This window comes from Callorhinus ursinus, unplaced genomic scaffold (genome assembly GCF_003265705.2).
Source record: "Callorhinus ursinus isolate GAN/ISIS: 27379988/994484 unplaced genomic scaffold, GSC_fseal_2.0 scaffold1, whole genome shotgun sequence".
Classification (NCBI taxonomy): Eukaryota; Metazoa; Chordata; class Mammalia; order Carnivora; family Otariidae; genus Callorhinus; species Callorhinus ursinus.
In genome coordinates, this window is record NW_027397063.1 from 52,321,213 (window position 1) to 52,343,580 (window position 22,368).

The window sequence follows — 22,368 nt, forward strand, 5'->3', positions numbered from 1 at the left end:
CACTATAAATTTAGGCAAGTCACTTAACTTCTCGGGGCCATTTTTAGAAACTGAAAGAGTTGTGCTGAATTTGTTGAGTGACCTCTGGTTTCTCTGGGCTCAAATGACCTTTGTCTTGGGTTATTCTTCTATTTCCAATTGGAAAAAGTCTCTGGGGCCTGACACGTTAGGGTTACCCTGCAGCCAGTCTTGGGAAATGGCGTCTTTCTTGGTCCTCTCTCAAGAACATACGCTCTTGGTCCAATTACCTCTAATACCGTGAAAGGAATTTTATCAGAAAATAACCTGTAAGTTTAAGTCATATTAATAGAATCAATTACAGGTACAAAAGAAAGACATGCACACTCACAGTCTAGCACTGTCTAGCTTAAGACCCAGTTTTTATTTAAAATATTTTTGTCTTTGGATGTTTTTATTCAATCACTTAAGTCTGACCTTATCTTAGGCTGGTTTCTTCCCTCTCCTCCCTTCCTCTCTCCCGTTTCCTCTCTTCTCCTCTTCTCTCTTCCCCTCCCCTTCCATCTCTGTCTCAGTCTCTTTCCCTCTGACTATCTGAAACATTTATGAGTTCTTTTTTTCAACCAATCTCTAAAATCCAGTTTCGCTAAATTTCTAATGATTTTAAGTGGCCCAGCAGTTTCTCCAGGACGAGCTGCAAGCCCATGGCATACATTCAGCACCTCTTTGGTTCTATCTGCCTATTTGGGTTTGGGTGCCTAGCTCTTACAAGATTGCCTTCACCTCTCCCCTAACTTTAGTGTTCCCTGATTCTCTCCCTTCCTACCTACCCCTTCTTCTCTTGTGTTCCTTTTACTCTTGGATTGTTCAGATGAGGCTGGTCCCACAGTCTTGGCACCCAAGGCTAGTCTGAGCCCTTCTAAATCGATATTTTAACGTAGATGCTATGTACAAATCTCAAGCCCTGATCATTTGGAAAGTTAAAGTGGCAGATAATCTGAAAAATTAGAAGAGAGAGAGAGAAGGAGAAAGAGAGAGAGAGAGGGAGAGAGAGAAAGGGAGATGGGTGGGTTGGGGGGAAGAATCAAGAGGAGCTCTTGCTGTATCCATGTAAAGTTTCTTTCGTTATAGCAGGCAGAGTCTCAGCTTCCTTCTTTTTATGTTTCCAGCTTTTTAAAAGTTTCATCCCCTTTGCTTTGTGTCCTTACAGAGAAAAAGGGAGTGTAAAATTGTAGCTTTTTTTCTGCACACCTGCCCACTCTGAAATAATTGGTTTGTCTACTTTCACAAGGAGCTGTATTTATATTAAAGAACCACTTGGCATCAATGCCCAAGTGCAGATGTCCTATCATATACGACTGTGCCTCATTCAGAAAACTCAAGATAGAGTAAAATAAATTAACAACATCTTGGCTCTGTGCTCCATTCACAACTGTTAATTTAACAAGGTTATGCTTCCATCTCTGAGCGGAGCGTTCCTGGCAGGGACAGCTGCTCCCATGCCCCAGATTGTGCTGTGTGCATCCCAGTAGGAGTTATCGAAAGCAGCAGGATGGAGGGAAGGTGGTGGTGCATCAGAGAACTGAACAGTGTCGCAGCATGGCACTGGGAGGAGGGAGAGGAATGGGCCTTTCCAAAATGCTTTTCATCCACTCCTTCATTCTCTGTATGAATACATGCACATTTAACTGAGGAAAAAGAAAAACTTGTCTTAAATTTTACCGGAAAATTGTCAATCCTGCTTTTACTCTCAAATGTGGCTAATTTTCCAAAATACCTTTGTATACCCACTAGCACGTTGATGAATCTACATAGCAACAGGCCCATATGCCTGAGCAAAGAATGTCAAACAGACCCACATCATGATTCACAGGATCTGGGTCACTGGGGCAATGCTGGTATGAGAGAAAATATACCCTTGTGTTGGCCTGCTGTGGCTTACCTCCTAAACTGCAGTAAAGGCCAAGATCAGGCCAAAGTCAAGACTAGGGCCAAACACAGCACTTGGTACATGATAAGCACTCTTCTATTATTAGTCTTTTGAAGGAAATTTGCTGTATTGTTCACTACTGTATTTCTCCATTGCCTAGAACAGTGCTCACAAAAGTGAACAAAAGTTAAATGTTCCAAAGTTAAAGGAAGAAGTGAATGGAGACTATAAGTAACCACATTAGGGCACCATGGTGAGCGGTGAGCAATGGAGCTATATAGAATTTTGTGTACTTCCTTACACATTTCTTTCCATGACTATACCTTTTCTGCCTATCTTCTGATTTAATTTCCTTATGGAAAAAAAGTTATTTGCAGCATATGTTATTCTATAAATGTTACAATCAAATGGTTAAAAAAAATCGTGTTCTAGTCTCTTGTCTTCAGTACCAAGATGACTCCATTAATGATAATATAAAACTAATTTTAGGTTTAAATTGCTTTGGGAATAAGAAATTGTGATTTAGTAAATATATACTACTCTTTCAAATGTGGAAACAGTGTTTTCCATTCTTTTGTTTTTTTAACTCAAAATAATGGCCATTTTCTGCATTCACATTTTGAAGGTTTCTATGTTGATTACTGATGTTAGACCGCATACAGGTGAAAGTAGGCATCATTTTGTGACCAGCATTCTGAGTTTTCACAACCCAAACAAATCCCTCCAAGCCCTGAAACTCATTTGTGTTTTGCACCAAACCCTGATGGATCTGTGGTCTAAACCTTTATTTATCACACTCTTGGCCTCCATCTATTGGTTTCCTGACCAGATTTGAAATCTTGGGGGAAACGAATAGACTCTTCCATAATAATTTCTAAGCCATCACATATTTCACAGAGTTCTCTTTCAGGAACTCTGAAAAACAGTATCTTTCGGAGCTCTTTGATTAAAACCTAGGATGAATGTAATTTGAATTATCAAGGTACATCGGAAAAAAAAGGCTGGTTTAAGTTTAGTAATGGAGAGACATTGAGCTGGGGAAAGAAACATGTATTAAATAATGCCAGGGATTCTGGAAGTCCAAAAGGACATCGGTTTTGCCATAAGATAATGTGTACGCCACTTAATTCCCCATCAAGGAGAGACGAAAGGCTTGATTTGAATCCAGGGTATTGTTGATTTCTTAACTTCAAATCTGGAGCCTGACCCAAAAGAAATCATTTAACGAATATTTGTTGAATGCTGTGATCTGAAGGAAAAGAACATAACTTCACCTCTTCTGTGTTTTTTTTAACCCCCCTTTTCTCCACAAAGGTTGAAAAAAATGATGAAGACCAAAAGATCGAACAAGATGGCATCAAACCAGAAGATAAAGCTCATAAGGCTGCGACCAAAATTCAGGCTAGCTTCCGTGGACACATAACAAGGAAAAAGCTCAAAGGAGAGAAGAAGGGTGATGCCCAAGCTGCTGAGGCGGAAGCGAATGAGAAGGATGAAGCCCCTGCTGCCGATGGCGTGGAGAAGAAGGAGGGAGAAGGTCCCACTTCCGCTGACGCGGCCCCTGCCTCGGGCCCCAAGCCTGAGGAAACCGGCAAGGCAGGCGACACTCCTTCCGAGGAGAAGAAGGGGGAGGGCGCCCCTGATGCTGCCACAGAGCAGGCAGCCCCCCAGGCTCCTGCCCCCTCAGAGGAGAAGGCCGGCTCTGCTGAGACAGAAAGTGCTACTCAAGCTTCCACTGACAACTCGCCGTCCTCCAAGGCCGAAGACGCCCCAGCCAAGGAGGACCCTAAACAAGCCGATGTGCCTGCTGCTGTCACCGCTGCTGCCGCCGCCACCGCCCCTGCTGCAGAGGATGCTGCTGCCAAGGCAACAGCGCAGCCTCCAACGGATGCTGTGGAGAGCAGCCAAGCCGAGGAGAAGATAGGTGAGCCGCCGCCGCGAGCGTCCCGCGCCGTGGGTGGGTGGGCCACCCGCGCCATCCCGGGAGACGGAAGAAGTCTAGAAGGCTTTTCAAGGAAATCCGGGGAAGCTGCGCTTAATTCCCCAAAGTGGCGGGGCAGAGAGCTGACTCTGGCCCCTTATATTCCCCAGTATCTCCAAGCCTGAGAGAGAACTCGGGCAGGTCTGTGTAGCAGTCAGTACTGGAGAGGTCTGGCAATCATCTTGTTAATTGAATTGGCGTAAATAGCAAAACTAGGTAATCCCAGTTTTAAAAAAAGTATTAAGTGTGCTGGTTACACTTAGTTTACTAAGTAATTACAGAGGCTACATATATTTTATAGAAGGGAATTAGCTAATATGATTATTTGGCTCTAGGAAGTGCATGGTTATAAGTACAGCCAACTCCCTATTGATCCAGATGATCTATTTGGAATTGCTGGCAGCAAAAACATAATCTCAGACCACCTTTGCCTATCCCTCAGTATGTTTCTGGGCATTCTCCCCACCATCAATTGGGGAGTAGTGTGCGTATGTGTGTGTACGCTCAGAGAATGTTAATTGTACCATTGAATCAGGGTCAAACTAATTAGGAAAATAAGTCTGTTGATGTTGCCAAAAACAAAAGAAAAACCCCCAATACAGAACATGCTGTGAAGTCAAACATAAATTATCATTTTACTATTGAAGATACTACTTTCTACCATATGCACAAATAATTGAGAGTTGACTATGATTACAAAAAGGAACCAGGTTCTCTTCAGTTTGGAGCTTAACTTGAAAGCTGGAGTGTTTTCACTATTATGGCCCAAATAGCCTGTGCAGAATTGGAATAGAGCATTCCCAGAGCAAGATCGATCTATCAGAATATCACCTCTGGAGACTAGGTCCATCCCTCACCCTAACCATCCATAGTGGTGAAGGAGGCCAACAGTCTCCAAGACTTTTCTCTAGCCTAATATGACCCGTGAATACCTTTCAGCCTCAAAGACTTTAAAGTTGCTTCTGTGCCTGTTTAAAAGTTTGGGTTTACTCCTTCCAAACTTCGTGAATTTAACCCATGATGTGTCTAAGGACCCACACTTGGACTAGAGCACATTGTGCCCTTGAGAAAGGACCTACTACATGGGGAAATGTTTGGCATCTGACCATTATATTGAGAAAGTAATCATTGGACATTTGCCTTGATATTCATGTTAGATACTAAATTAGATATTACAATTGGCAGATGATTATTTTAGGTATTTTCAAGCCTACTTTTTTCATCTTACCCCCAAAATTCTGTAAGAAGCCAGACTATATTAATTGTTTTTGTTATTAACATTCTCTAGCTCCAGACAAATCACACACCTCTTTCTCCCAGTGACTCATTCTAAATCTTTATTCTAACTACATACCTGCCCCAGGGGCTGGACCTTGTGGTTAAGAAGATGGGAATACTTCCCTAGGAAAGGTAAGGCATGTGATAAATAACGGGGAGTTGGTTTTAATTTTCTCAGCAAAACCAACCTTGTTAACTACTTTTTTGTTGTTGTTTTGTTTTGTTTTTTTAAGTTTTAATTTTAATTCCGGTTAGTTAACATACAGTGTTATATCAGTTTCAGGTGTACAATATAGTGATTCAATAGATCCATACATCACCTGGTGCTCATCACAACAAATATGCTCCTTAATCCCCATCACCTTTTTCACCCATCCCTCCACCCACCTCCCCTCTGGTAACCATCAGTTTGTTCTCTATACTTAAAAGAGTTAACTGCTTCTCTTTAGGCTTAAGGTTATAATCTCAGACATGATGGCTGGAAATCACAACCTCATAAATTTAGAAATTGATCATGATTTTAAAAACAAAATATTTGAATGGCTGAAGTCATATTTTTTAACTGGAATTTCTAAAGTTGTGAGAATAAACAAGGACATTTTGATTTTAGGTATGTGCTCATGATTTGGATTAATAGAAAGAAGGAAAGCTTGAATCAATGAGAAGCCTAAAAATATTTTTTGAGGAAATTCAGTTTTGTTATTTTGCAAAGTATGGCAATTCCAAATGAATTAATAAAGTACTTTATGTACTCCATGCTCAATAAATGTCAAGTAATGAATGAATGAATGAATGAAATTGACTAGATTTAATTTATAATGATTTGTTCACTCATTCTTATTCCTCCTGCAACCTTGCTTACTCCATTCACTTATTTGATTAAACATGTGTTTGGTTTTTGTAGGCAAATACAGATTGTGCTGTGTCCTAAGTTTTACAGATTCCAACTGAAAAATGTCTCAATTAGTCTAATTTTTAATATGTACATCGAAAGGGGTAATTGAAAGTGTAGGTGAAGTTCCACTTGAAGGTAATCACAAAGGACAATTTATTTTACATTGTTTCTGAGTTTGGGGTAGGTATTGTCTTCTTGGTTAGATTCTGAAATGCTGCCTGTAGCTTCTTTCTGGACTGATGTGTCTATTAGCCTTGCCTGCTGTATGTGACAAGCACAAATTATCCAGATGTGGTGAGTCTCAGGAATCACAGAAACTAGAGGTGGCAGGTGGATCTATCACAGCATAGCAGGCCCAAATTCCCAGGAGCCCTGTACCACATTTTCTTCTATCTCCCATTGGATTTCATTCTAATCCAAGTTAAAATAACAGTATTTCCAATTGAGCTCCACTGTCTGGAAATGGATGGCTACCCTGGGTTGCTGTAGGATTCTCTGGCTGCCTGGATGGGTATAGAGAGACAAGCAGAGAAGGTGAAACAGGGTTCAGGGCAAAATAAGTCACTAGAGAGAATTCAGGACAATAATTTCTGTCAGCGGGAGGGTAAAAAAAAATTGGACCAAATCTGATCACTGCTTTAATACAAGTGGCAATGCTTTATAAATTATAAATGTCACCTTACTTCCTTTACTATTTGTGGCTTTATTACACATAGATGTCATTTACATTAACTTCTGGAGTTGGTTAGTTCTTTTTCTTTCCTTTTGTTTTTTAAAATCCTCCAAGTACATCTCCCTCACTCTCTGCTCTGCCACTCTACCTGCCTGTCTCTTGATATGCCTCTGACCAAAAGATTTCAGTGCCTTTCTGATGATGATTCCTTTATAGGAGGAGGAGTATTTAGGCATATCTAGGACACCGCTCCCCTTTAGCCATGAGGAGAGAATGTTCAAGCCAACTTCAGTGATAGTGTCCTTGGTGTCTCTTGCTAAACAGTGTCACTCTCCTCATTGGGCTTTCAGTGAAGGAATTCTGCTGTGGCTCTTCTCCATGATATTACATTGACTTTCCCCAATAGAGGACTCCAAAATTTCTGCTGTGGCCATAGTCAGTGATGTAGTACTACCAAAGTAATACATCCAGGTGGCTAGAAATCAGAGGTTGAAGAGGTGGTTGCCACAGGGTACTTGACTGATACTAGTGGCAGGGGCAACTCTGTATTACCGTAGGTTTTCTGTATGTTGAACTTGGCTGCATTTGAATTTCATGGTCTCATTACTTCTTTCTAACTGGAGTCACCAATAATGATCTTCAAAACAAGGGAGTTTTTTCCCTTCAAATTTTTATTTGAATTCTAGTTAGTTAACATACAGTGTAATATTAGTTTCAGGAGTAGAATTTAGTGATTCATTACTTACATACAACACCCAGTGCTCATCACAAGTGGCCTCCTTAATACCCATCACCCATTTAGCCCATCCCCCACCCACCTCCCTCCATCAACCCTCAGTTTTTTCTCTGTTGTTAAGGGTTTCTTATGGTTTATTCCCTGCCCCCTTTCCCTTCCCATATGTTCATCTGTTTTATTTCTTAAATTCCACATATGAATGAAATCATATGGTATTTGTCTTTCTCTGACTGACTTATTTCACTTACCATAGTACCCTCTAATTCCATCCATGTCATTGCAAATGGCAAGATTTCATACCTCTTGATGGCTGAGTAATATTCCATTGTATATACATAACACCTCTTCTTTATGCATTCTTCTGTCAGTGGACATCTGGGCTCCTTCCATAGTTTGGCTATCGTTGATAATGCTGCTATAAACTTCGGGGTGCATGTATTCCTTTGAATCTGTATTTCTGTATCCTTTGGGTAAATACCTAGTAGTGCAATTGCTGGATCGTAGGGTAGTTCTATTTTTAACTTTTTGAGGAGCCTCCATACTGTTTTCCAGAGTGGTGGCACCAGTTTGCATTCCCACTAACAATGTAAGAGGGTTCCCCTTTCTCTGCATCCTCACTAACATCTGTTGTTTCCTGTGTTAATTTTAGCCATTCTAACAGGTGTAAGGTGGTATATCATGGTTTCGATTTGTATTTCCCTGATGATGATGAGTGATGTTGAGCATCTTTTCATGTGCTGAAACAGGGGAGTTTTGTCATTGTCATACCTCTTTTCCTTTTCCCTTTTCTGCTTCCTTCCTCCTTCCCTCTCTGCCTTCCTTCCTCCTTTTTTTTTTTTTTTTTTGGTCTTCCATTTATATTAACTTTCTACTGTGCTAGGCATTAAGATCACAAAGATGAGTAAGGTACGGCCACTGATCTTATGAATTCCCGATCCAGTAGAGGGTGTGGGGTGAAATTCAGGGAGTGGTGTTGAAAACAATCATAGTAATAATCTCAACTAAATTAAATTCTGCAAGAAGGTATGGACTACTTCTGTATGCCAAGGTGCCATGGGACAAAATATGAATGAGACAGTGCTTCATGCAATTTGAAGCATGCTAAAAAAAAGTTTTTATATAATGTGTGTCTCTATTGCCAAATTGTTAGCCAAAAGAATGGTTGCAAAATTTATAGTTTCTGGAATCATAATTAAGTGTCCAGCCCATGTTTCTGGATTTGGGGCCATTCTTTATGTTCCTCTAAACAAAGTTTTCCTGAGTCCCAGGGTAACCATCCATAACATTTTTAGCTCTCTAAAGGACAGATCCTCTTCCACCAAACTCTGTGTTGTGAGATTTCCCAAGGATATTTACACTTACTTGGCAGGGTGCCTCATAAGCAGTTTTGATTTGAAATGTGGTTTCAACCACTTCCCAAATTTATACATAACTCATAAAGAGTGAAAATTTGGGTTGTGCAAGTCCATAAATGTTGTCTATAAAACATGGGCACCCTGTCAGATACTCAGTGGCATGCTTAAAACTGTTCATTATTAAGTTTTTATGGGGCATTTTTATATTGCTAGAGTAATCATTTTTATTGGCTTTTCTTGACAACAATCCAGTGGCACTTGAAAATATTTTCTTTTCTGCTTTTACATTATGAGAATAGGGGCAAAGTAAATGCATATTCTGCCCACAGACACAGTCAGCGATGAACCAGGGGTCAAACTGATAGGACTCTAAATTCTCACCTTAATTTTAGCCTTGCAGTTCTTTACATTTCTTTTAAGGTGCTGTTTTATCTCAATTCCTGCATTTTCTCTTTTTCTTAGCAGTTGTGACATTTTCTGATTATTGTCAGACAATACCAACCAGGATTTTCTGGTCTGTTCTGTGTCCTGTGTGCCCAGTAAGATAATGCAGAGAAAAGAACACTAGACTAGAATAAGGAGACTAGGGTTCTACCTCAGTATTTCTGCTAACCAGCTGTGAGATTTTAGGCAAGTCATTGCTTCTCTCTAGGTTCCAGTTTTAAGAGGAGGGGCTAGGAGAGTTGGCTTTTAAAGTTTTTTCAAGGTTTAAAATGCATAGTTTTTATAATGGCTAGCACTTAAGGAGCATTTGACAAGTGTCTGACCCTTTGCTGACTGCTATATGGGGATTACCCCATTTAGTCATCAAAAGCACTCTGTGGTATAAGTACTTTGACAGACGAGGAGTCTGAGGTTCAGAGAGATTGCAGCACCTAATCATTGTCAACAGCTAGCAAGTAACTGAACCAGGTGCTGAGCCTTACGTTGAACCCTGACACCACCACGAGTGCTATTCCAAAAGAAACAAAGACAAGGGGGAGATCTAAGAACCCCAACATTGTGTCTTAATCTAAGAACATCCCTCTTGGCTCTTTTCCAGGAATCATGAGTGATCACTTTTACAGATGAGTAACTAGTAATTATCCTTACTCCTGGCCATAATTCCCTCATAGCTCCATCACCCCAAAAATATTGGGAATATTAAACTAGTTCTGAGTCTTGGGTTCCTAGTTTGAAAATCCTTAAGTGCTGTCTTATTAAGTCTAAGAGAGTTATAAAGATCAGTTGAAATTGGTTGTTCTTAACAGAAGTACTACTGACTCCATCGAATATGCTGGGAGAGCTGAACATTAGAAAGTGAAATTTTCAGATCTCAATCAGATGAAGGTAATTTCATGTGTTCTAGGTGATGCCTACCCTGAATTTGGCTTATCAAAATTAGCATCTTTTAAAATTCTTGTTTATATCTTTTTCCTCCCTTTTGGCAAGTACATTTCTAAAGGACCCCGATACCTTTATATTTGTAACTAAAATAATATAAAGAACTTAATAGAGAGGGCAGGTTGCAGTCACTCTCTCTTCAATTTAAAAAATGGAAGCTGACAAAAGATCAGAAGAGATGTTTTAGAACCAAGAAACTCATATTTTGAAGACTTTCATCTATTCTTTCATAGCTCATATTAAATAATTGCTGTTCCCTCATAAAGAAGCTAATAATCAGAAAGGCATGTAAGTAACTCTGCTAATTTTAAAGTGTAGAATTATATTTGGAACTGAAAATGAAAGAGTATTTCTTAAAATACAGAATACTTCCAGATGCTAATGTATATTCATCAAATATATTTTCTCGTTTTCTCTACACACATACACATGCACACAGCATCCCAGAAGGATTAAAAGGAGGAGGAGGAGGAGACACAACCAAGAGCAGCAAGGGTTACACAGTCCATTTGGCTAAACATGGAGAGAGAGCAGAGCACTCAATTTAATGGACTAGAAAGCACTGAGTGGTCATTACTCTTATTTTCTTCTCACAATCATAGCTTCATTAAATAAAGAATGGAAAGCTTTCTATAACCAGACATAAAAGGAGGTGAAGGAAACCAATGGTGCTGCTTCAAGCTACAGAACCTGAGCCCTTGAAGATGTCCCAAGATGATATGGTTTACAGCATGCATAAAGAGGAGGGAGGGTTTTGAGAGGATATGTAAGATTTGCCAACCCTCTTAGTCATATGTGAATTTTGTGTCGTAAGGAAATGACCGAATCAGGTGCTGAACCTCAGACCAATTCCTATAATCAAGAAAATCTGAACCTCTGCCTTCTTCAAAACAGCTTTTGCCAATTATTGGTCTCACAGCAATAAAGCTTGGCTCTCTAAGCAAATAATTTATTTCTGGGCTTATTTAAAAGAATTGCCCATAAATTGTTTTCATGAAGATGTTGAAGAGAATCCATATTTTTAATGGATCCAATATCTTATAGGTACTATTTGGTTCAAGTGTTCTGTGTTTTCAGCATAAATAGACTAAACCTACACCAAAAGTCAAGAGAGTTGGGTCCTCGTTCAGGTCCTGCTATGATTCCAGGCCGGCCAGCCCTTCTACCCTCTGAGCTTAGTTCCAACACCTGCAAAGTATTAGTGTGTTCGACTAGGTCTGTTCTGCCTTCTAGTTCCAAAAGGCAATATGCAATGATAGACTGAAGAGAAACCTTTCAAGTGTGGCCACGTGGCCTCTTATTCAACCACCCTTGCCTTCCTGCAGTCCCTTATTTTCTAAACTATCAGAAAGTGGGTTTAGGGGACAGGGCAGATAATAAACAAGTCTAAATAGAGGGGCAAAGAATCCAGGAAGAGTCAGCTTTAAGAAAGTTTATGGTTACACTGGAGGCCCAGGAGACTGCAAAAAAAACAAAACAAAACAACTCAATGAAATTTTCTAACCCACCTCATACTTGAGATTGCAAATGAGGAGTTGACAATGATGTTTTCTGATATGGTTAGACTCTTGCTTATATCTCTCCTGACCTTGTCTCTGAGATGGAAAACTATAGCTATATTGTCCATAATGTGCTGTCAGTAGTTTCACTTTCATCTTGGACTTAATTCACTTTTTATTTTTTACCCGTCTTATTAAAGCAACTCCAAGAGTACATGGAGCCTTGGATTCCTGTGTAGAGAAATGGCTGCATCTGACAGACAATTGTGGTTGATAAGCATTTTAAAAATTTTGTCGGTGGAGTGTCACTAAAACATAAGGTTATGTGGATAGGCCCAATCGTGTGTCCCTCCAATTCTTTTATTCATTCTACCGTCATAGAAATTGGATCTTAGACCATGAGTGAAATTAGCTAACAGGTCTAAGTGGTCGGAATTAGGCCACCAAACATTCCAAGAAGAGATGGTGCAGGTGAGGCACAGGTTAGTTGTGAGTACTTAGCAAGTCTCCCACATATTTTCAATCTTCAAATCACAAATTAGGGGAATGTAGAAGACAAAATATTTCAGTTTGATCATCTTATAGTATTCTGTTTGGAATAGAATACCATTCTTAAGGTATCTTCGAGGGAAAAAAAGTACCCTAAGAAGGCTAGTTGCTTTTTCTTATAAATCATGTTTAGTATTAACGTTCTCTCCTGGAGGCATAAATATAGTCAAGTAAGTCCCGAGCCTAGTGTTTTGTTTTTACTTTTTTCCAGTAGTAGTTAGTAGAAACTTTTGGATTTTGTAATACAAATCAGAAACCATTCCCCGAAAAGAGTCCCTTCTTGCTGGTGCATGGTGAATGTGTGTATTTCTCAGATAGAGTAGATATGAACATTTTTATAGCCTTGAAAGAATCTTCTCTTTGGGGTATGAAAAGGTGAAAAATATAATTTAGATATGTTTAAGCATATCTGTGTACAGGCATGTATCCATGCCTGTAGCACATTCTTCTGGCAACTCACTAGCACATATGTACACACACACACACACACACACACACACACACACATCTGACGTGTGGGAAAGGCCTGCTCATGTGAGTTCAGGCTATCAGAGAAAATCTGGAAGAACAATGAACTACATGTTTTTCCACTCTTAAGGCCATCACGAAGCCAGGAGTAGGGGGAGGGGGCGGATGGCTCCGGGAACACCTGTGTGTCTCTCAGAGGCTCGTGTGGAGGGTGCCCCTGCTTCCTCTGCTGGATGTGTCACTGGAATGTGTCTGTGAGTGTACGGTGAGATGGGAGGGGGGCTGGGAGTCAGGACTGAGGCTGTCTGTGAGGAAATTCATAGTGTGTGAAAGTGAGACTTCTGGGTAGGCTAAATAGGGGGAAAGAGTCCAGGCAGACTTCTTGGTGCAGAGGTTACCTCTGCTGAGTCTTGAAGGACAAGATGTATCTACTAAAAAAGGGGTATCTTTTGTTAAACAAACAAACAAACAAAAAACCTCGAGAAACTACCTTTCATTTGAACTAACACAAAAATACAAATAACTTAATTCAGGTCATAATTCAGCAGCATCTATTGAAGATTAATCCATAGGAGGAAAAGTAGCTCCATGACATGTTCTGTTTATTGTTGAGTCCCTGGCACCTGTAACAATGGGAAATAGAAGGCAGCCAGTAAGTATTTGATGAATGAATTAAGAATGAGTTGAACAATGGTATTATAATAGAGAAAGTCCTAAACTGACTTAAGAGACTGGATTCTAACCTGAATGCTTGGGGCAGGCAAATTCCTTGCATTCTCTGGAAGTGAGTTTACCCTTTCGTGGAACAAAAATATCAGACAGAGGATCTCAGGATCACCACTGTTTCTATAATAGCTCCACCGCGCCCATTTACGACACATGCCGACCTCTATGCAGATTCTAAGTGCTTAACCAGAAAGCTGTGCTGCCGTCAACCTTTCTGCTATTTTGGAGGCTGAATACAGAGCTTGCTGGAAATTTTGCTGTTACTCAGAGGCATACGTCATCCCCGAGGTAGCTAGATTTCAAGCCATTCGGAGACCAAAGTGAGCATTTTGCATCATGTTCAGAAACATATTGAAAACTAGAGGAAACCAAAGCTGCTCCCTTCTGAAAGCAGGTGATTAATTTCATTCCAGCCCCATGAGTGACCTGTGTGAGGTTCGTGCCAGTGTGTGACAGGTACACCCAGGGAAGGAATGATCTGCCAGGTTCCTTGGCTCCTTTTCCTGCTCTGACATGTTTAAGTAATCTTCACAGGGTGTTAAGAGTCTCCTGAACCTGCTGTGCCCCACTATAGGATGAATTGTTAATATGTTCCCAAGCCCACAGTGTCGGGACAGAGACCAGAAAATAGGCTTTCCCATTCCTGTTGCCTAGTCTCCTTTCCCACAGTGGGGTAAACATAATTTATGTACAGCTTGCAAGCCGTTTAGGCTACAGACCATAAGGAACATTGGAGTGGAAGGTTGAATAAATTTCTTCCCGCATATAAACTCTAACTTGAAGCCACTCTCATGGATTCGATAAAAAGAAAGACTCTGAAATGTCTCTAGTCCAGTGGAAAGGGCTGAGCAAACCCAGAGTTTGGCCACTCGTTTGCAGCATTTGCCCACCTGTCAGTTTCCTCTTTCTTGCCAGTTCTTAAAAAAGGAAAAGCAGAGGGTAAAAATGAAGCAAAGCCTTGTCAGTCTCTGATTTGCTATTTATGCATGTTTCTCACTCCAGCAGAAAGGTAGACCTGTAAGATGTAACACTGTTTTTGTGCTACATTGAGTGTGGTCTGGATACAAGGTGGGTGCCATTGTCAAATTACTTATTGCTCTTGAACGTCTGTAAGCCGAAACCCTTCTCTACTTTCCTAACATCCTGATAAAGCAAGCTTTTGCAAGAGTATCACACAATAAATGAATAGGTTTTCATGTTCCAATTAATCTGGGAACTCCGGCTGCATCACATCAGAAGTCTCCACCAGAGGATTAGTTTGAAAGATGAGTTAGAAGGAGTATTTATCACATTTTCAGGTATTATAGAATAATGTTTCTCTTCCCCACTCTCTCCCTATCTTCATTGTAGTCATTGTCTGGCCATTTGCCCTGAGTTTCCTGATGATTACACATGGATGTCGTTACAGTGTAACAAACAAACAAGCAAACAAACCCAAAACATAAATCATTCGTGATTGATGGCTTTATCAGATATCTGTAGTGATGTACTAGTAAACTGGCTCTCCAAAACAAGACAAAACCAAACCAAACAAAACAAAACCCCAAATTGAAAAAGCCCGGATTTGTAGTATTTGCCAATTTCTGTGGTATAAATACTCCCATCATAGCTGATTTCAGGCTACCAATGTGTTGTCACTGAACACACAGATGGGAAGTGATGCTAACAACTTACCTTCAGTAGCCAATGTGAGCCAGCTCCATCATATCCCAAATGAATATATTCTAGAAGTTAATAAACTTAACTTTTGGTGACTAAAATACTGGACAGTAGTTATCAGCTCCCAAACAGTGATAAATATCTATAACACTCACAAACTTATATATATATATATACATGCATAACATATGCCTTGAGAACTAGTTTTAACATTTGCAGTGATTTCTGTTATGCATTGTGTACTTATCAAAGGTTAAGGAAAAGGGTGAAGTTCAGAATCGTACCTGCTATACAACTAGGAAAATAGTTGCTACAGGAGGAATTGATATATTTATTGCCCTCAAACGTGTGATCTCAGCTGCATCTTTTTAATTAGTTGAAAGGCTTTTTATCTTTTCAGAGGTGAATTCAGGGTTCAGATTGAATCACGACCATGCTGGCTTTTCTAACCTTTAATGTAGAGGAAGGGTTGCCTCTTTCCTTTCCTCATATTAATTTTTAGGGAGTGTGATGCTTTTAATCCTAGGCAGAGCATTGTGACACCGCGAAGCCACAGAAGGTAGGATGAGATTAGTGAGTCATTATTGAGGACAGAAGTTTTAGAAAATTTTTAGCCAGGGTACCACTTGTTCAAATGAGTTTCAAATATATGTACATGAAACCCCCAAACCGAGCTGATCTGGTTGGGAATGGCAGGGGGAACTGAGACCCAGGGCTCCTTTTACCCTGCTTCTATCCTTCCCTTCTAAATGAGAGCTACATTAAGAAATCTCTCTCTTACTGGCTTTCTACACATAGCCGGCAAAATGGTCAATGTCAGGTCCAAACCTGTTGATCTCACTCACTGCAGCTGGTCTTCACCACGAGTATGGTTACCTGGAGCCATGTTGATTTAGTAGTAGATTATGTGTATTATTTAGAAGGTCAACATAACATCCTCCTCCCTTATTATAGTCCAGTTGTTTAGACACAGATAGAATTGGTCTGAGTAACCTCTCAGCATGGTGTTGTGTACATTAAACAATGTTCTATTTTATTTTGATTCTAAACAGTATTGAAGTGATGCAAAATTTATTTTATAAATAACAAATCCAAGGAAAATTTATTTTCTAAAATTTTGTTTTAAAATCTGAAATCAGTGAATTTTGAACCATGTTTCTTGGAGCCCTGAAATTCCATGGGGTAGCACCTCAGAAGTGGTTTCTGGAAACTGGGTTGTCTTGCAGAGCCAGATTGGCAAAGATCCGGGTCCTCCACTATCCCATAATCCCTTTTTCCTCCACTAACTGTTTCTGGCTCTTGGTAAAATTTTGACATTCTAACTAATAATAACTGAAAATTGCTGTTCTAAACTTAAGGCCAATTTCAAAAGTCCTTGAATGTTGGCATGATTCAGACTCAACCGAGCATAATTCAGTACTCCTCTTTTCATTCAGGCATCCGCTCTATATGTAGCCTGAATTGTTTATTTTACTAACAGATGATCTTCCCAGATACATTATAGGAATTGTTCAAATTCTAGTTGTTCACATTCAAATAGGAGTTGTTCAAATTGTTGAAATCTATAAGAATTTGCTCATATTGCAAATTGTAAACAAATGGAAGTTAGGGAACTCACCCAGGGTTACTAACCAAGGCTAAATAAAATTAGTGCATCTGTAGTTTCTGGGTCTTTGAGAAAAAGAAACCAATTAATAATGCAATAATATTTTTTAGTTCTCCAATTTTCAACATAATTATATAAACAAAACATCCTCTGTGGTGCGATACCATTTAAGGAATTCCATCTATGTAGTTTCAAAATATCTACCAAAAGAAAAAAAGAAAGAAAGAAAAAGAAAAAAGATTTCTAGAAAGCTAAGCCCAAAATCTGTCTCCAAAATTCCAAAAAAATCTGCCACTTTCTTTCTTCCACTTCTCAGCCATGGTGGATACCTCTGTCTAAAAGGATGCCTAAAAGGGAAACACCCATGGGCAATGGGGCCAGTTCTTATTTTACTCCAGAGATTAACATCCTAAATGTCACTTGAATGATTAAAATCACAGTGTGAAACAACCCAGCTGGGTAAAAGGAGTAGATCCAATCATGCCATGATAATCTTAGGCTTAGGGTTTGAGGGTCTTTGATTTCTTCTTACAATTTCTAATAGATTATCCTTTTTTTTTTTAAGATTTACTTATTTGTTTTAGAGATGGGGGAGGGGCAGAGGGAGAGGGAGAGGGAGAGAATCTCATTCAGCCCTGAGTGTGGAGCAAACGTGAGGCTCGATCCCACAACCCATAAGATCATGACCTGAGCTGAAACCAAGAGCCCGATGCTTAACCGACTGAGCCACCCAGGTATCCCAGTCTAACAGATTATTCTGAAGACTACTCATACAAAGCTACAAATGTATACCTATCCATATAAATGCCCTATATAAAGCCTTCCAGTACTTACCTTTAGAATGAAATGTAAAGGATTACCATGGCCTATAAGGCCCCGTGTGCTCTGACTTCTCCTTACCTCTCTGATCTAATGTCTTTCTACTCTGTCCTTCACTCTTCTTTAGCCACACTACATTTTTAATGTCTCTAGAACACACTCTTCTTGTTCCTATGTCCGGGACTTTGCACTTGCTTTCTCCTTTGATCTTCCCTAGCTGGTTCTTAGTGCTGAGGTCTCCATTTGCAGTCACTTGCTCAGAGAAGACTTCCCTGACCATGTGACCAGAACATTACCCTGGTCAACCCCATCATTTCTTACCACATTACCCAATTTGTTTTCTCCATATTACTTTCAGTGCCTAAAAGGACTATATTTATCTATCTAAAATGACTTATTTCAGGTGCCTGGGTGGCTCAGTCAGTGAAGCATCTGCCTTTGGCTCAGGTCATGATCCCAGGGTTCTGGGATCGAGCCCCACATCAGGCTCCTTGCTCAGCAGGGAATCTGCTCCTCTGCCCCTCCCCCCCACTCATGCTCTCTCTCTCTCTCACAAAAATAAATAAAATCTTTAAAATAAAATAAAATGACTTATTTCTCTATCTCTTGCTAGACTTCCCATTCCTCAAAGGCAGGGACTTGGCATTTTTCAACCCTGTAGCCCCAGTCCTCAGGATGGAGCCTGGCACATAGATAGCCCTTGATGGACATCACTGATGGACTAATAACATGAATTTCTCCTATGGAGAGATTTCTCTTCATAAGCAGCTTGAGAAAAGGACAGAATTATTTCAATTGTCAAATTTGAAGACCCACAACAAAAGTTAAGAGTTTTTAAGGCAAGAATCCAATTTTATTGCTTACAGCCCAACTTGTTTAGACTTTATAAATCAGGAACCTCCTTTCGATGACTTTCTGAGTATCAACCAGGCACCCAGACACTTTGCATCTGGATGTTTGGCTCAGAAGGAAAATTGGTTGAAGTATGAAAAGAAGCTGGGGCCCCTAGAAAAACCAGGTAGGTTGTGGGTGGGGACCCTTCAGTGAACAAAGAGGAGAGAGGAAGTAGAAGGGAAGAAGAATAAGAGAGGCTAGAAAATAGGAGAGGAAAAAAGTAGTAGAAAAGTAGATGAGGACCAGAAATGAAAGTATCAGGGGGACCAGAAAGAATAAGAAAGGAAAGAGAGAAAGAAAAGAAGGTAGAAAAAAGGAAGAGAGGAAAGCATGAAGCATGGGAGGGGCAGGACTGGGAGGGACAGGGAAGAGCAGAGGAAAGGCACGGAGCTAGGCACCAGGAGACCGCGTCCCTGCAGCTTTAGATAGAACGTGCTCTCTGGAGTGGGCAGGACATGTTTACCTTCCTCTCTGATAAAAAGATATGGTTTTGAAAGTATCTTCCCTCTCTCGCGCTCTCTCTTCTTGACCTTACAAATAGCAGGCCTGAAGACCTCCCTAGCAAATGGATTTTCTGTCTCTGAGCAGAGCTAAGTGGCAGATGGGGCTGTTCCCCAAGCAGACACACCCTGCCCCAGCCCCCAGCCTGGGCTCACTGTTGTTAGAGCCCTCTACAGCATCAGTCCCCAGCCTCTGCCACCAAGAAACAGTGCCTCTGCTTGCTTCCAGGCAGCAGAAGGGAAAAGGAGGTGAGCTTCATTACCCCACAAGTTTCAGTGGGTGGCTCTTTTCATACAAACCCATTATGGATGCCAAGGCATGTTTGAGAAATATTTTTTTATGTAAAACGCCCCATAGGCAGACAGTACTGGGTCCTGGTTTCAGCACCAGGTTCCTTACTGTGTGGCTTTCATGATTCTTTGAACCCCCAATCTCTTCACTCCTAAGATGGAGGTAATAACATAATGCTCAAACAGTTGTTGTGGGGATTCAGTAATGTAACGTATTTAGAGAACCTGGGACAGTACAAGTCCTCAGTGAACACCATTTTGCCTTCCCTGTCTTCTGATAATCCGAAATACATAGTTCTCAATGCTCCCCTCTCCCCACATGGAGATCCCCTGGGCAGATCCTCAAATTGGAGATGGTAGAAGCAAGGATTGTCTGTCATCTGTCCATAGGTAAAATAGTGAAAGAGATTCTTTCATCCAGTAAATAAGAGAAACTTTTTTTTTTTTTGCAATCCAAAGTAAAGTATCTCAAAGAGTATATAAGTGCTACAAAAGAAAAACGTATTGCTTAATGGATACTGCAACAGTAGGCAGAGAGTTGCAACAGCCCTGGATTTATCCAACTTTCTTCCTTAGAGACTTGGAGTACAAGGAGAAGATCACAGGTGTTAGAATTGGACCTATCTCTGTTTGGATGAAAGGCCTGGTCTCTAACCAGCTTTATGCCACTAGTTCAACATCAGTTTTATCATCTCTGAAATAATGTAATATCCTCATTGCTGAACTTGGTGGTTGTTAGCATTACATAGATCACATGTAAAGTGCCTACGATGGTATTTTATTGAACACATTGTAAGTGCCTAATGGAAAGTCACCATTGCTCCTGGTTCTTTTCTGCTAAAGCTATCAGGAAACTTTTTTTTCCCGTGGCGTTACACCTCTGATTTTATAAAGGAAATTAATAGTCAAATAGGACATGTTTTATGGCCAGCAAGAGAGACACATAATGATTTGCAGTCTCTTTTGGGAGTCGAGACTATTCTATTTGGCTTACCTTGTAGTTCAGCAAGATTACTGAGTCCTTACATTATCAGTAATGATTGAGTCTGGAAGTCAGCCAAGGCCACAGGTAGTGATGTTAGGATTAATTTAGGTTCCATGTAATTGGTCCCTCGGAAACTGTGATCTAGGGATTCAACAGAAACTGTTGGGGTCCCTTAAGGGAAATTGCTAATACACTTTTTCTAGGTAGATACCAGCTTATAAAGTGTAACATCTTGGATTTCAGTCTTACACTCTTAGACCTAAAAGGAAACTTAAATATCGCCTAGATCTGTGGAATGGGTGGGCTTCGAGAGGGTCCTTTAACCCCCCGAAATTATTTGCAACATGTTATATTATGTGTGTGTCTGGATGACATTCTTGCGTCCTTGTCTTTCATCAGATACTCAGCTGGGACCATGGCACAAAAAGATTAAGATCCATTGTACTCAAACAATCTTCAGGAGATGTATGTTTTAATGAAAGATGAAACATGCTCAGGGATTCAGGTTGCATGGTCTGCCCATGGTCACACAATGCTTATCAGAATAGAGGCAGGAAACCCAGATGTCCCAACGACTGAATTTTCCTATCATTCAATTGATTTTTGTTTTTAATATGTATAATTTCCATACTGCATTAGGCACGATGGGGGGTATAGATGTATAAATGTGAATATCTGCTGTCAAGAAAGTTGCAATCTGGTTGAGAGGAAAAAGCAGGGGTCTTTAAAGAAAAAAGAAACCCAGGACCAGTAAAGAACAATATGTCTGCTTGCAAGTGGCAGCCTGTAATTGCAGAGAAGGAATTCAGAGGTCAGGGTGGTGGGTAGTGTCCAAAGGAAAGAAATGAACATCACTACGGGGTATTGGTAAGAAAACTGGCCCTAGTAGTTTGTGTCCATGTGGGGAAGGTGAATCTGCTGGACTTGCCTATTAAAAAGCCTGAAAGTGTTCAAAGGACTTGACAGTACAAATGAATAGAGGGTGCATAGAGGGTGTCTTATTACATTATTTTTCTCCAAGAAGGACTCTGCTGTTTCTGCAAGATCTATGCAAATCACAATCTACACTTTACTAATTCACTTCCAAGACTAATAATAGTTTCAGTTTATTCCTTAAGGCAGTTTAAATGAACAGTACTTAGACTGATCATTTCCGAAGGACTGAAAAATAAAAATTAATTTCAGGATGGCATTACAGTAGGACCCAGTCACAATAAGTTGTACCAACCCTACTGATTTCATCTGCTCTGTCACTCTCCTGGAGTCATTTCTTCCTGGAGAGTAATTCCTGACTTAGCATTCCACCCAAGCTCCACGTCTGGGAATGGAATTACGCTGGTGCCCTCTGCTGGGCAGAGATGGGAAGTTCAGCAGGAAACAATGGTGTCTTGGTCTCCGCAGTGTAGGGGCTGAGTGCCAGATTCTGAGCCCACAGCAGCGTCCAGGCTGGATCCATTCAGTGCTCTTTACAACCATCCCAGTCAGGTATGCTCTGGCATCATGCCTGAATTCATTACCCAAAAGCAGTAATCGGATTTTTATTGTAAAGAGGTTGTCAGCTAATTTTTAAAAAGTAGTCCAAGAAAACTGTCCCCTTTTACTCGACAGTTTGAGAGCTGGACTCTCCTTTCACTGAACACAATACCATGACTCATTGTGGGTGGTGGCCATCTTGCTACAGAACAATACCTCTTGAGAGGCCAGTGAGAAACTCTGAGGCCATGTTTTTTTATCCTGTTCAATTATTGTGTGTGTGTGTGTGTGTGTGTGTTTTAATAGTGGGTAAAGCACATTGAGATTCATCACTGATTTCTTGGCTCAGATAATCAGAATTAATGCCGTGGTGTTAAATTAAATTTAGAGTGTCTACTCTGGTGTTCCTGTAGTACCCTGCTCAGCTGATTTTTTGCTAGAGGTGAAAACACATCCAGTTGTAATTAAGAAAGGGGTGGGGGAGTGATGAGAAGGAAAGCAGAAGAGAGAAGAGTTGTGAATTCTCCTGTGTGCACATTGGAGGTGAACTTCTGAAATAAAACGATGGGGGGAGTGGATGAAATGATCATTTCCAACACTCCACTTTTATTTTGTTTTATTTTTTAAGATCAATAGCATGGACATGGAGGTCTGCCTCTGGTTTCCATAACAACCTGGCTTATTGAAAGACTGCAGGCTCCACAAATCCC

At 40.4% G+C, this 22,368-nt stretch overlaps 1 protein-coding gene across 1 annotated transcript in view; it reads left to right on the plus strand.

Moving 5' to 3' along the window:
• GAP43 (growth associated protein 43) overlaps window positions 1–22,368 on the plus strand; it is a 98,181-nt gene that overhangs the window by 50,382 nt on the left and 25,431 nt on the right. The window contains exon 2 of the mRNA XM_073901761.1: window positions 3,203–3,812. Coding sequence (XP_073757862.1) covers window positions 3,203–3,812 — 610 coding nt within the window. The remainder of the gene's footprint in view (window positions 1–3,202; window positions 3,813–22,368) is intronic.